Genomic DNA, 13,238 nt, shown 5'->3' on the forward strand with positions numbered 1-13,238 from the left:
GTGATTCATCACATACAAAAGATCCTAAAAAGATTAACAACTGATTTCTCATCAGAAACTGGGGAGACCAGAGGCAGTAGGATTAACATGTTTAAAGTGCTGAAAAAAAAGGTATTAACCAAAAAATCCTATATTTAGCTAAACTGTTCTTCAAAAATGAAAGAGAAATTAAGACATTCTCAAGTAAGCAAAAACTGAGAGAGTTCATCACTGGTAGACCTGCTCTATAAAGAAATACTAAAGAGATTCCTTTAGCCTGAAATGAAAGAACATTAGACAATAAATAAAATCCACATGAAGAAATAAAGAGCACCAGGAAAAAGAATTACATAGGTAAATATAAAAGATAGTACGTGTGTATTTTTTGCGTGTAACTGTTTTCTCCTACCTTATTTAAAAGACAATTTCAGAAAGGAATAATTATAAATCTGTGTAGATGAACACACAACGTATAAAAATGTATGTTTTATGACAATAACAGTACAGAGGATGGGGAGGGGGAAGGAATGGACCTATACAGGAACAAAGTATGTCTATACTATTGAAATTAAGTTGGTATTAATCTGAATTGAATCTGAATTGTTATAAATAAATCCCTATATTAATTGTAATCCTAGGACAACACCAAGAAAATAACTCAAAGAAATATAAAAAGAAACAAGAAGGAAATTAAAATGGTACACCAGAAAGTATCATTTGAACAAAAAAAGGCATCAGTAATACAGAAATAAAAAATCAAAGAGACATAAGATATATACAAAACAAATGACAAAATGGCAAACATAAATTCTGTATTAACAATAATTATGTTAAATGTAACTGACTTGAACACTCCAATTAAAAGATGGACACTGGCTGGCTGGATTAAAAAAAAAAGCATAATCTAACCATATGTTGTCTAGAAGAGACACACTTTAGATTCAAAGACACAAATAGGCTAAAAGGAAAATCTTGGAAAAAGATACGCTACGGAAACAGAAACCAAAAGAAAGCTGGAGTGGTTATACTAATATCAGATAAAAATACACTTTAAGACAAAAATTATTATCAGAGACCAAGATGGACATTTGACAATGATAAAAGATGAATACATCAAGAAGATATAAAATCATAAACATATATACACTTAACCTCAGAGCTCCAAAATGCATAAAGCAAAAACTGACAGAATTGAAAGGAGAAATAGACAAGTCAACCATAGTAGTTGGAGACTTTAATACCCCACTTTCAATAACAGATATGACAACTAGATAGTGGATCAACAAGAAAATAGAAGATTTGAGTAACATTATAATCCAATTAGGCCCAACAACTATCTATAGAACACTCTATCCAACAATAGCAGAATACACATTTTCTCAAAAGTACACATGAACACTTCCCAGGATAGACAATATGTTAGCCATAAAACAAGTCTCAATAAATGTTAAAGGACTGAAATCATACAAACTGTATTTCTAACCACAATGGAATGAAATTAGATGTCAATAACAGAACAAAATGTGGGAATTAACAAATATATATAAATTAAACAACATACTCCTAAAGAAACAATGGGTCAAAGAAGAAATCACAAGAGAAATTAGAAAATACTTTGAGATGAATAAAAATGAAAACACACCATAAAAAAACTTATGGGATACGGGGCGCCTGGGTGGCTAGTTGGTTAAGCCATCTGACTTCAGCTCAGGTCATGATCTCACAGTTTGTAAGTTTGAGCCCCATGTCAGGCTCTGTGCTGACAGCTCAGAGCCTGGAGCCTGCTTCAGATCCTGTGTCTCCCTTTCTCTCTGCACCCCTCCCCTGCTTGTGCTCTCTCTCTCTGCCTTTCAAAAATGAATAAATGTTAAAAAAATAAAATAAAACAAAAAACTTATGGGATAGAAAGAAAGCAGTACTTAGAGGAAAATGTATAGCTATAAAAGGTCTCAAATCAATAACCTAAAATCCACCTTAAGAAATTAAAAAAAAGCAAAAAACAAAACAAAACAAAACAAAAAAACTAAAAAAAAGCAAAATAACTCAAAAGCAAGGAAAAGAAAACAAACATGAGAGTAGAAATTAATGAAATAAAGAATAGAAAAACAATGGCAAAAACTCAACAAAAGTTTTGTTTTTTTGGAAAGATTAACAAAATTGACAAGCTTTTAGCAAGACTGACCAAGAAAAAAAGGGAGAACTCAAATTGATGAAGTCAAGAATGAAAGTGGGGACATTACTACCAATCCTACAAAAATAAAAAGGATTATGAGGAAATACTATGAATAATTCTATGCCAACAAATTAAACAACCTAGGTGAAATGGACAAATTCTTAGAAAGGCCTAAAGTATCGAAACTACCTCGGGAAGAAATACAGAATCTGAATAGACTGATAATAAATGAAGAGATTGAACGAGTTATCAAAGTCTTCTCACAACACAAACCCAGATGTCCATCAACTTGATGAATGGATAAACAAAATACTAACAGTATTATTCAACCACAAAAAGGAATGAAGAACTAATACATGCTATAACATTATAGTAAGTGGCAGAAGTCAGTCACTAAAGATCACATATTGTATAATTCCATTTTTATGAAATGTCCAAAATGGGGAAATCCATATACAGAAAGTAGATTAGTGGCTGCCAAAGACTGGGGAGTAGGAGAAGTTGGGGAGTGACTGCTAATGGGTATTGAGGTTTTTCTTGGGAGTGATGAAAATGTTCTGAAATTAGTGGTATGGTAGCACAGCTTTGTATTCTAAAAACCACTGAATTATACACTTTTTAAAAAAGTAACAGTAGATGCCTTCAAAATTCATCAAGATGATTATTTTCAATCCAGAATTTCATGTATGAACTTAAAACTGGGAAAATAGCAACTAAGGCTGTGTTGGGGAGGGGAGGTGCCCTACAAGAGCTAATTTCTAAGCTATCATAACAGAAAGCTAGTATTTGCTGTTGAAAATTTTTAAATTTCAGAAATAGCGATATCAGAATACTACTAAAAATACATCAATAAATCCCAGAAAAAATAACTAAAAGATTATCTCTGAGTAGTGGCCTACAAATGGCCAGGAACTAATATATTTGATTTTTATACTCTTTGCATTTATTACTTTAAAACAAAATTTAAAAGGATTATTTAAAAAAGAGCATATTCATACTCTAAGAAACTAAACTATCTAAAGAAGGCTCTCTGGGGTCAGAGAGCCTGACTTCATGTCCTGTTACATTTATTAGTTGGGTAATTAATTATGAGCTCATCACTGTGTCTTAGTTTCCTCACCTGTAAAATTGACAATAAAATTACCTGTGCTCCTTTGTTAAAGAGCCATTATGAGAATCAAATGAAATGATATAAAAGTAGATTGAAAAACATTACTTAAAAATGAAAAGTTATACGCTATCTATGTAACACTGCAAACACTCAAATATTTTATCAAAGTAGGGGCACCTGGGTGGCTCAGTCGGTTAAGCGTCCGACTTCAGCTCAGGTCATGATCTCGCAGTCTGTGGGTTCGAGCCCCGCGTCGGGCTCTGTGCTGACAGCTCAGAGCCTGGAGCCTGTTTCAGATTCTGTGTCTCCCTCTTTCTCTGACCCTCCCCTGTTCATGCTCTCTCTCTCTCTCTCTCTGTCTTAAAAATAAATAAATGTTAAATTCTAAAAATATATATATATATTTTATCAAAGTAGATATTCATGATGACTGCTAAACTGTGTTTTCAGGATTTATTTTTACTTGCATCATCTGGATTACAGACCAGAATAGAAAGAGACTCAAGGGATAATTCCATAATCTGCCAGATAAATGAAGCAACGTGCTTATTAGCTATTAGAGATAAGATCTCTTTCTAAGAATAAATTACGTCTTCAAGAAATTATGTGCATGCCTGTACATCAACGAAACAAACAAAACAATGCCAGGGAGCATTTACCTTCACAGTCAAATCCTCATTACCCAGTGTGACGTGGACTTGAACAGGAGGGTAAACACCTTTGTCAGCATGGTGCTCCATCGTCGCTCGCATCGCGTTCTGAAATACATTAGGGTTCCGTTCAAAACACAACTTTAAAAAAGAAGAAACTAATTCTGATTTTCAAACACATAGGCACCATTTGAAATTAAAAAATTTTTAATTTGCTGGAAATATGCCAAAGTATAATTCTTATAATTATATTTAAAGAATTACTTAAAAAAAATTATTGTCCATTTTGGACGACTGGTGAAATACTTTGACTTAAAGATTTCAACCAAATCCAGGTTGCATATTTTCCAAAACCAGGCATCTCAACACTTAAAATAGTTTACATTAAAGCTGAAAATTCTATCCAAATATTTTTATAGTTTAGTAGATAATAACTTATTTTTTGAAAAGAGTTTTGTCTCTATTTTTAGGAATCATTTTAATTGCCATAAATTAAGGAAAAAATTTTTCATATAGTATTCACAGCAATGGTTTTATGATGTAGAAACTAATCCAATTCATCACTAGTTTGATTTACATTGTAAATATCCCTAGTTTTGATCAGTTCCTAAAGGATACACAGTACACAATGCCAATATATTATGAGCGCTAAAAGATAACATGACATGTAGCAATGGAGGAGAAATTGATAAAACTAGATACAGTTAAAAAGGCAAAAGATGGGACCGAATTTAAAAAATTTTTTAAACTAAATTTTTTAAAAACACTCCTAAAAATTCAGAGTGTGTGGCCCTGACATACACATCAGGATTAAGTATCCCTGGGGATGCTATAATCTCTACCAAAGGCTACTTAAGATTATTGACATTATTATTGACATTATATAAAATCTGTTTTATAATATGGTTATTTATTTTATTAAGCATCATGGGGAATAAGACCTTTATGTAACTGAAATTTTAAGGAAAAAAATTAATCTTAATCCTTTAAGTGCCAATTGCTTATTTATTTTCCCACTTTGAGAAAGATTTTTGTAAGGTATTAGATACGTTCTTGATGTCCTAGAACAAAAGAGCATTCTTGCACTCCTGCTGTTCTATGATATTGTTAGATTTTCTGTGTTTCAGTGTATTTTTCTTTTTCATCGTCAGGCTGAAAGCCACCTCTTCTAGCCGTTTGCTGCTGGCTGAAGACATGTTAACTAAAGTCAGAGAGACTATCAACTTGATTTAGGGCAGTCATTTTTAGCCACAGGGACCTGTACCACTTCTCCTCACTCACTTTTCTATCCATTAGCCAGTTGTCATTGGTGCGTTATTTGGGAAAAGAGTACTCTCAACATTACTAGACTCATTTTATTTAGCTTTTGAAATTTGTTGTAAGGAGCAAATATGATAGCAGAAGCCCTGTAAGTCAATATAAATGACTTTTTCAAAGAAAAAAAAATATAATAGTGGGACTCTGGTTTTTTAAGGGTGGAAAATTGAAAATTACTCTTCTAAATATTCCATTTTTAAAAAATATTAATATAGCTTATTGAGCACCTATAATGAGTTGTCATTATACTGGACATTTAGTATGCTATTCCCAATCATCATAACCTGGATAGTATTATCCTCATTCTACAGAAGAGGAAACTAAGGCTCAAAAAGGTTGACTGATTTTCCCATGGTCACGTATGTATCAAGACCTGGAATTCAAGCCCAGGTCTTTCTGACTTCCCAGTATGAGCTGACTGCTACACTGAGATGTCCATCAGTGTTGACAAAAGGCTGATCTCCAGCAACGTGACACGACACTGAGCATGAAATGACATCTTTTAATGAAACTGAGGAAAACCTGGTAGAGTACTTAATTTTCAGAGCAGATCCCTAACCTCAGAAAAGGACTGATAAAGGTTATGCAATACTATTTTACAAACCTTGAAAAGTTCAAACACCATGTGATAGAGATGGGATGGTACATAAACCACTTGTATTGGCTGTCCTGGTGATTTTGCTACAGAGCAGAAGAGAAAAATATAAAAGTACAGAGAGATGTGCTTCAAGCATTTTAAAGTATATATTGTGTAGTGATGAAAAGAAAACATTTACTATGGAGGACACTATTATTCGGGAGAGAACTGTCACCCCAGTTCTTCAGTATATTAGTGTTTGACCCCACATTCACATATGACAGTGACAACATGAGTTTGCAGTCATTCTTGCGACCCTGAATGACAATCTAGCCAACCCAGCTTCCTATTTCCTCTATGATGGTGAGTCTTTTTAAAGGACACTCAGCCTTTAGGCCAGAATTTTACTTTCCAAAGCAAGAATTTTTTCAATGTAATTTATTGTCAAATTGGCTAACATACAGTGTGTAAGGTGTGCTCTTGGTTTTGGGGATAGATTCCCGGGGTTCATCACTTACATACAACACCCAGTGCTCATCCTAACAAGTGCCCTCCTCAATTCCCATCACCCATTTTCCCTTCTCCCCCAGCCCCCATTGGAAGGCAAACCATAAGAGACTCTTAAATACAGAGTACCAAAACAAGTATTAAAGTCTATAAGTTCCATGGTCCAACTCACATAAACATAAAAAAAAAACAAAAAACTTTTTTTTTTTAAAGTCATTTTTTTGAATGTTTCTCCCATGTGGAATGTTTTCTGTTTTATTTCAGGCATTTCTATGTATATAGATTTGAATTAAAAAAAAATTAAGTTAGCATCAATTTATCAAGGGATACAAATTCTACATTCAAACATTTTATTAAATTTAGAAGGCCAGTTGGGGATGTGGTGAGGGGGGCAGGTTGTATGTAAAACAGAACTTAAAGTAGAGCAAAGCAATAAGCCTCACCCTACCTTAGAATTCCAACTGACCCAATAAATTGGACTCTCCTCTGAATAAACGACCCCACAGAAACATGCATGGGACACCTAGAACATGCTCACAGCAGTTCAGGTATAAATATCATCTCTGCATTGTGATTCTCATTTACTGAATGGTATTGTTATGAAACAAAAGTTAATATGGCTTTAGAAAAACACCAAGCAGTTCTATTTTAAATTGAGTAACTTCTTTATTGCTCTCCCACTATATGTTCCAGAATACAGTTTAGGGAAACCCTACTTAATTTTATTCTTCTTAAAGGGTCATCTTCACTTAGTAACTGTTTTTCCCTCTACAAAACTACACTACCCCTCAGAAACACAGAGAAACTTATCAATCTCCTTCCAAGATATCTGAAATTGTTTTGTCCAAAAGGCACACTACTAGTCAGGGTGAAAAGACCATCAGAGATTAACAGATTCTCAAACAGATCAGCATCTTTCTTTCCTCTTTACACCCCCAGTCTTTTTACTTCCTCAATAATAAAAATGATTCACCACTCAGTAAGTGGAATTCTTAAATTCTTCAATTCTACATTATTGAAGTGCATATAAAAGTCAAATATAATTTTCTTGGCATCATTTTTTTCTAACCAAACTAACCAAAAAGAAAACCCACAAAAATAAGGAAAGAATCAACATTATCAATTGAACATAAACAAAACGAGGAAGAAGCCAAAATGCTTTTCAGACAGAATTCAACTAATTACACACATACACGCACACACACACACATTTTTAACATGATTGTTCTCCCTCAGCTTTCATATTCAGTGAAAGAGTTTATGAAAAGTCCTTTTATATTAAAACAAATCTAAATTCTTCTTATCATTCCTTCTCAGATAATCACAACACTAATCATTCAGAAAAAGATATCATCAGGCTTACCATTTAGTTCTTCAAGTTCTAGTTCAGGAGAATTAATATAATACAAATCACATAGACGCCTAGCATTTTCATAGCCATCTAGTGTAAATCAAAACAAAAAAAAAAGCATTAAAATAAATGTATTTCTATATCATGCATTAAGATGGCAATACTATTGATAAACGAAATTTTAAAACCATTTATGGAAGAAAATATAATTTACCAGTCTTAGTTTGGAGAAGGTATGACATGATAAAACCTAACAGCCATAAAGGAAAAATGACAGATATGATTCTAAGAAAATAAAAACATTCATAAAGAAAAAGACACTGTGAACAAAGTAAAAACAGCAGGGTGAAGAAAATATTTACAATACACATAACATATAGAGTTGGTAAAAGTTTAGGAATTCATTGTTTGATACCTTTTTGGAGGTATCAAAATTTTAAATGCATTTTAGCTTTAAAAAAATTTTTTTTAAGTTTATTTATTTTGAGGGAGGGGAGGAGGGGCAGAGAGAGGGAGAGAGAATCTCAAGCAGGTTCTGCACCATTAGTCCAAAGCCCGAAATGGGGTTCAATCTCATGAACCGTGAGATCACGACCTGAGCCAAAATCAAGAGCCAGACGTTTAACTGACTGAGCCACCCAGGTGCCCCTAAATGCATTTTAAATGTCTTAAATTCTAAGAATCTTGCCTTCTAAAATACTAGTGAAGTCAGCACATGTCTAAAGATGTTCACTTCAGTATTACTGGTTAAAAAAAAATTAAAACCTAAATATGCATCAATAGAAGGATGGATTAATACATTCTGAAATACCCATTAAGCCACCCAAAAACCTAAGGTATTTCCATATGTACTGAACGTGGTGTGATGGCTCTAAGCTTATAGAAAAATATACATACAGCATCCATTTTCCCAAAGCAAACAATGTAAGAACAACAATTACATATATACATATGTACATATATGAGTATATGTGGTATAAACAGAAAAAAGTGTGGAAAGATGCAAACCAAACTATTACAGATTATGGCTCCTAGTACAGGGAATTAGAAAGCAGGGGGAGGTGGAGCTTGAATCTTTTTGAAGTGAAACAGGTACCCTCACAGTATCACCATACTTTGCCTAACAAAGCATTGGATCAACATAATATTCATCCTATACATAATATACAATTAACATCATAAAATTATTCTCAAATCCTTGCATTTGTTCCTAATGTTTTATCTCAAGATATAAGTAATTGTTTTACTGGCATGAATTAACACTCAATAATTTTGATTTTTGCATCCTTCATGAAAGGAGAAATGTAAGCATTTACCTTTAATAACTTCAACTACATTGCAGTTTGGATTTATGCTTCCAATGTGTTTTCGATGAGACGGGCTTCCTTTGCTTTTTCCACCAAACAATAAAGCTATCAAACAAACAAACAAACAAAATAAGCTAAACTCTCTAATGCCCTTTTCCTGATTTGAATACTGTGTCTCTGAATGGTGCCAAACAGTAGAACAGACACTTTTTTTAAACATAGTATTTTACATTCAATAAGAATACCTCCTTTGCATGACAGCCTATTTACTTAATACACACAAAAAAGCCAAATTAAATGTTTATTAAAGGGAAGTTTTCTAAATAAACTTAAAATATACCAACACATTCATTTTATTTTGCTTCTTCTCCTGACTTCTAGATACTTACAGTGCTGATTGAGTAACATTCTAATTGAAATGCGACTCATGTAGAAGCGATCCAAAAAGTACTGAACATTCTGGCTGGTGACGGGATCCACCCCGAAGCTCTCCTTGTATTCAATCACTCCCTGGGCCATCGTAGGAATAACATCATTGTGTCGGTTCCTGATCCGAATCACAGTATCTGTAAAGCTAAACAAACCTGTCCGTCAAAACAGCCAAATATTTTGACAAGTGAATTTAATACTAAAATCTACATTTAACCAACCTTTTCTAGGCAAGAAATCCCCACTTCAGTAAAAAAGCATCAGTGCATGTTTTCTTCTGCTTATTTAACTTTATTTCAGATCATCAATATATAGAATATAGAATATAAAGACCTCCAAAATAAAACTTTTGAAACTTAATTATTTTCTTGGAACTCCTAAAAGTAAGGCTGCCACAAAACACAATCCTAAAAATGTTAAGGGTTTGCTTTAACCATCATCAACTAAGATCGTTTGAGCATTCCCTACGAGGACAGTATTCCACGGACGTTCAGCATAAGAGAAGACAGAGAGTGCTTGCTTCTAGTGAACACAGCTCTGTGAGGAATGAAGATGAATAAGCCAATAAAGCCCGTCTGTTTTGGAACTATTCCCTATGGTTCCAAGAGAGGAGGCACTACTGAGAACAGAAAAGTAAAAGGAATTTTAATGTCGCTGATCCTAGAAGTTTAAAAATGGGAGAGAAAAAGTCAACTGTTGTGTTAAAAGAAAAATTTTCAAGTCATCCAGCCTTCCCACTTCTGTCATTTAGAAGACATTTATTGCATGGTTAATTTAAAGATCTAGATAAAAGAGAAAAGAAGTCTTAATTACGAAATAAAATCCATCTTGTAACATACCCATCAGAATTTACACTTCTGAATGAGTGCTTTCCCATTCAAAGTCATCATCTTGAGTACTATCAACTTATTCCAGTGATGCTCTCATCGCTCAAAATATTTTTGGAATTCCTAGTTTGTAATCTGCTTCAAAACCAAACTGTTAATCCAAAATACAAACAACAAAACTCCTCAAAAACAACAAACACTCAGCATTCCTAATCACCCCTTTATTTCACCTCTCTCTTTTAAAACCCAAAACAGGATTATTCTGCTTGATTGCTCACCTTATTTTTTAGATTCAGCTCTGACTAGCTATTTTCAGAAGGTTCTATAGCGTACGTTTATTTTTAAGTGCAAGTGCTTAGGTTCAAATCCTGATCCCATTACACTAGTTGGCTATGTGATTTTAATGCTACCTTAAGTTACTTAACTTCTTTGTGCACAGATAGCATTAACTCAAGAGCACTGTTTTAAAGATTAAATATACAGTGTGCTTCAAAGCTAGGCAGAGAGTGAATCCTTGATGTTATTTTCAGACCCAATTATGTTTAAAAGGTGAAATGTTGCCATCATGTTTAAAGACAGTTAAAAAAAAAATGTGCAATAGACTCTGGGGACAACAAAAGAGGTGGGCTTTAAGTTCTGAGCAACATTCATCAGAATAAGCAGATAACTGCCTGAGGGGACTACCTGGGTTTATCAATTCTGGTACACTGGTTATTACATTTGTCATATTATTTTCATCATCTTACAGAGGTCAGAAAGTGAGACCACAGAGGTGTGTTGTAGGCCTTCGGTGTTAAAACAACTTTTTAAAATTAGTTGCAATCTTCAAAATTGGGGGAGATTTTACATTAAAAATCTAAACTTACTGCTTTTAACACACAAAAAAAATCAGACAATCTGAATAATGTCTCTGCATTGGTAATGACTGGCTGCAGCTGAATGTTCACCTGAGCTCTCCAGATAGAGTCCTCTCACCAGTCCCCTATCATCCAAATGGCACCAAGGCCATTTCTGGATTTTCCCTAATCATCAGACTTGAACTGTCTTTTCTTATATTCACTGTTTTACAATATTTGTCTTACTTGTATGAGCTGCTATAGACACATGTACTACTGTATGTTCTCAAGTGGTGAGAAACTAAAAGTTAATTTCCCTAAAGTGACCCAATAGCAAGTTTAAGTTCAATACATTTATATTTTTTACATGATGTTTAAGAGCGTCCGACTTCAGCTCAGGTCATGATCTCACTGTCCGTGAGTTTGAGCCCCGGGTTGGGCTCTGTGCTGACAGCTCAGAGCCGGGAGCCTGCTTTGGATTCTGTGTCTCCCTCTCTCTCTCTCTGCCCCTCCCCAGCTCATGCTCTCTCTCACTCTCAAAAATGAATAAATGTTAAAAAAAAAAATTTAAAAAAAATTGTGTTCCGAATAGGGTCAAAATCATGTACTTACTCATAAATAGTTTTAGCATCTTCAGCACTTTTGTCTTTAAATTCAAGAAGCTCCTGAAGACTCTGAATATACCTAAAATGCAAATCAGTAGGGTAAATTTGTTTTTTCACATTTTGAAATTTCAATATTATGAAAATACTCAAAAGGTATTTTTACCCATCTCTTAATTTTTAATTTAGAATAGTGCTATGAATTATGGTTGAAGTAGGATTTTTATACCCATCCACCTTTGAGCAAAGTGCCTGGCATAAAGTAATAGAAGGTGCACATTTTCTCCTAAGAACATAGGTTACATTTTAGAGTTTTCAGATTTCCTACTTCTTTTATTCTTAAGTTCTATACTCTAAAATAGCTTTTCGGGGTGCCTGGGTGGCTTGGTCAGTTAAGCGTCCGACTTTGGCTCAGGTCATGATCTCACAGTCCGTGGGTTCGAGCCCCGCGTCGGGCTCTGTGCTGACAGCTCAGAGCCTGGAGCCTGTTTCAGATTCTGTGTCTCCCTCTCTCTCTGCCCCTCCCCCATTCATGCTCTGTCTCTCTCTGTCTCAAAAATAAATAAACATTAAAAAAAATAAATAAATAAATAAATAAATAAATAAAATAAAATAGCTTTTCAATTTCTTAAATTTACCACTATACAGTAGAAATGCTGATTGTCATAAGAATCGAGTCTGTTACCAGTAACTATGTGATCTGAGGGAAATGACTTAATTTGTCTTAGTCTCAGCGAAATGTGGAGGAACACCTACCTCAGTCTATGAGTCTAGCTTAAAACCTGTGTTTTAAAACCCTACAGACCTTCTAGGGCTTTGGTGCTTTACAAAATTTTTAATTAGTTGCAATCTTTCAAAATTGGGAGATTCTACATTAAAAATCTAGACTTGTGGCTTTTCTTTAAACAAACAAAAACCAGATGATGTGGATGGTACTTCCGCAGTGGCAATGACCAGCTGGAGCTGAAGGTGGCTGTCTGTCCTTCAGAAGCAAGCACTCTCCAGGTTAATAGTTTGTGTACCATCAACAAGTATTTGTTAAAAGCCTATAACTTACCACATAGTTCTTTTAAACAGAGCTGAACAAAAACAGAAGTCATACAAATGTAGGTTTTTAATTTATCTAACAATTCACGGTAGCAAATCACCCGTTAAGGAAGGAACAAAATGAGGAAAGCCAAATGACTTTGTCAAGGTCATGCGGCCAAGCATAATGGCAGTACAGGGCCGGAGCTGAAAACACCTCACTACTATTCAATGACTTTCAATTATATAGGTTCTGCTTTGGCTGGTCTGTGGGCACTGTTATCTACAACTGTCTTTAGTAGGCATCCAGGAGCAATGAAAGTGTTTGTAAAATCTATAAATCCATATGTTGATTTGGAAAGCTGTTCTTGACAAGCAGTGTGTGCCTCTCTTCAGTCCAAAGCATTCCAAAGTCAAGTGATTCTGACGTTTGCTTTACCCCTTACTTTTCTCTTCCCTGGCAAGAAAAACTACGCTCTTAATTCAAGAGACGGTTGAGCACTGACAACATGTTAGGCACAGAACAGATTTCAATATGCAGCATAT

At 34.3% G+C, this 13,238-nt stretch overlaps 1 protein-coding gene across 2 annotated transcripts in view; it reads right to left on the reverse strand.

Moving 5' to 3' along the window:
- Positions 1–13,238, reverse strand: part of PDK1 (pyruvate dehydrogenase kinase 1) — a 33,029-nt gene that overhangs the window by 16,074 nt on the left and 3,717 nt on the right. The window contains exons 3-8 of one of the 2 annotated variants that reach the window (XM_049615519.1): positions 11,677–11,748; positions 9,362–9,546; positions 8,982–9,077; positions 7,678–7,755; positions 5,835–5,911; positions 3,923–4,021 (exon numbers count right to left, since the gene is read on the reverse strand). In XM_049615519.1, coding sequence (XP_049471476.1) covers positions 3,923–4,021; positions 5,835–5,911; positions 7,678–7,755; positions 8,982–9,077; positions 9,362–9,546; positions 11,677–11,748 — 607 coding nt within the window. The remainder of the gene's footprint in view (positions 1–3,922; positions 4,022–5,834; positions 5,912–7,677; positions 7,756–8,981; positions 9,078–9,361; positions 9,547–11,676; positions 11,749–13,238) is intronic. The other variant, XM_049615520.1, reaches the window with a different exon arrangement.

This window comes from Panthera uncia (assembly GCF_023721935.1).
Source record: "Panthera uncia isolate 11264 chromosome C1 unlocalized genomic scaffold, Puncia_PCG_1.0 HiC_scaffold_3, whole genome shotgun sequence".
Taxonomy (NCBI): Eukaryota; Metazoa; Chordata; class Mammalia; order Carnivora; family Felidae; genus Panthera; species Panthera uncia.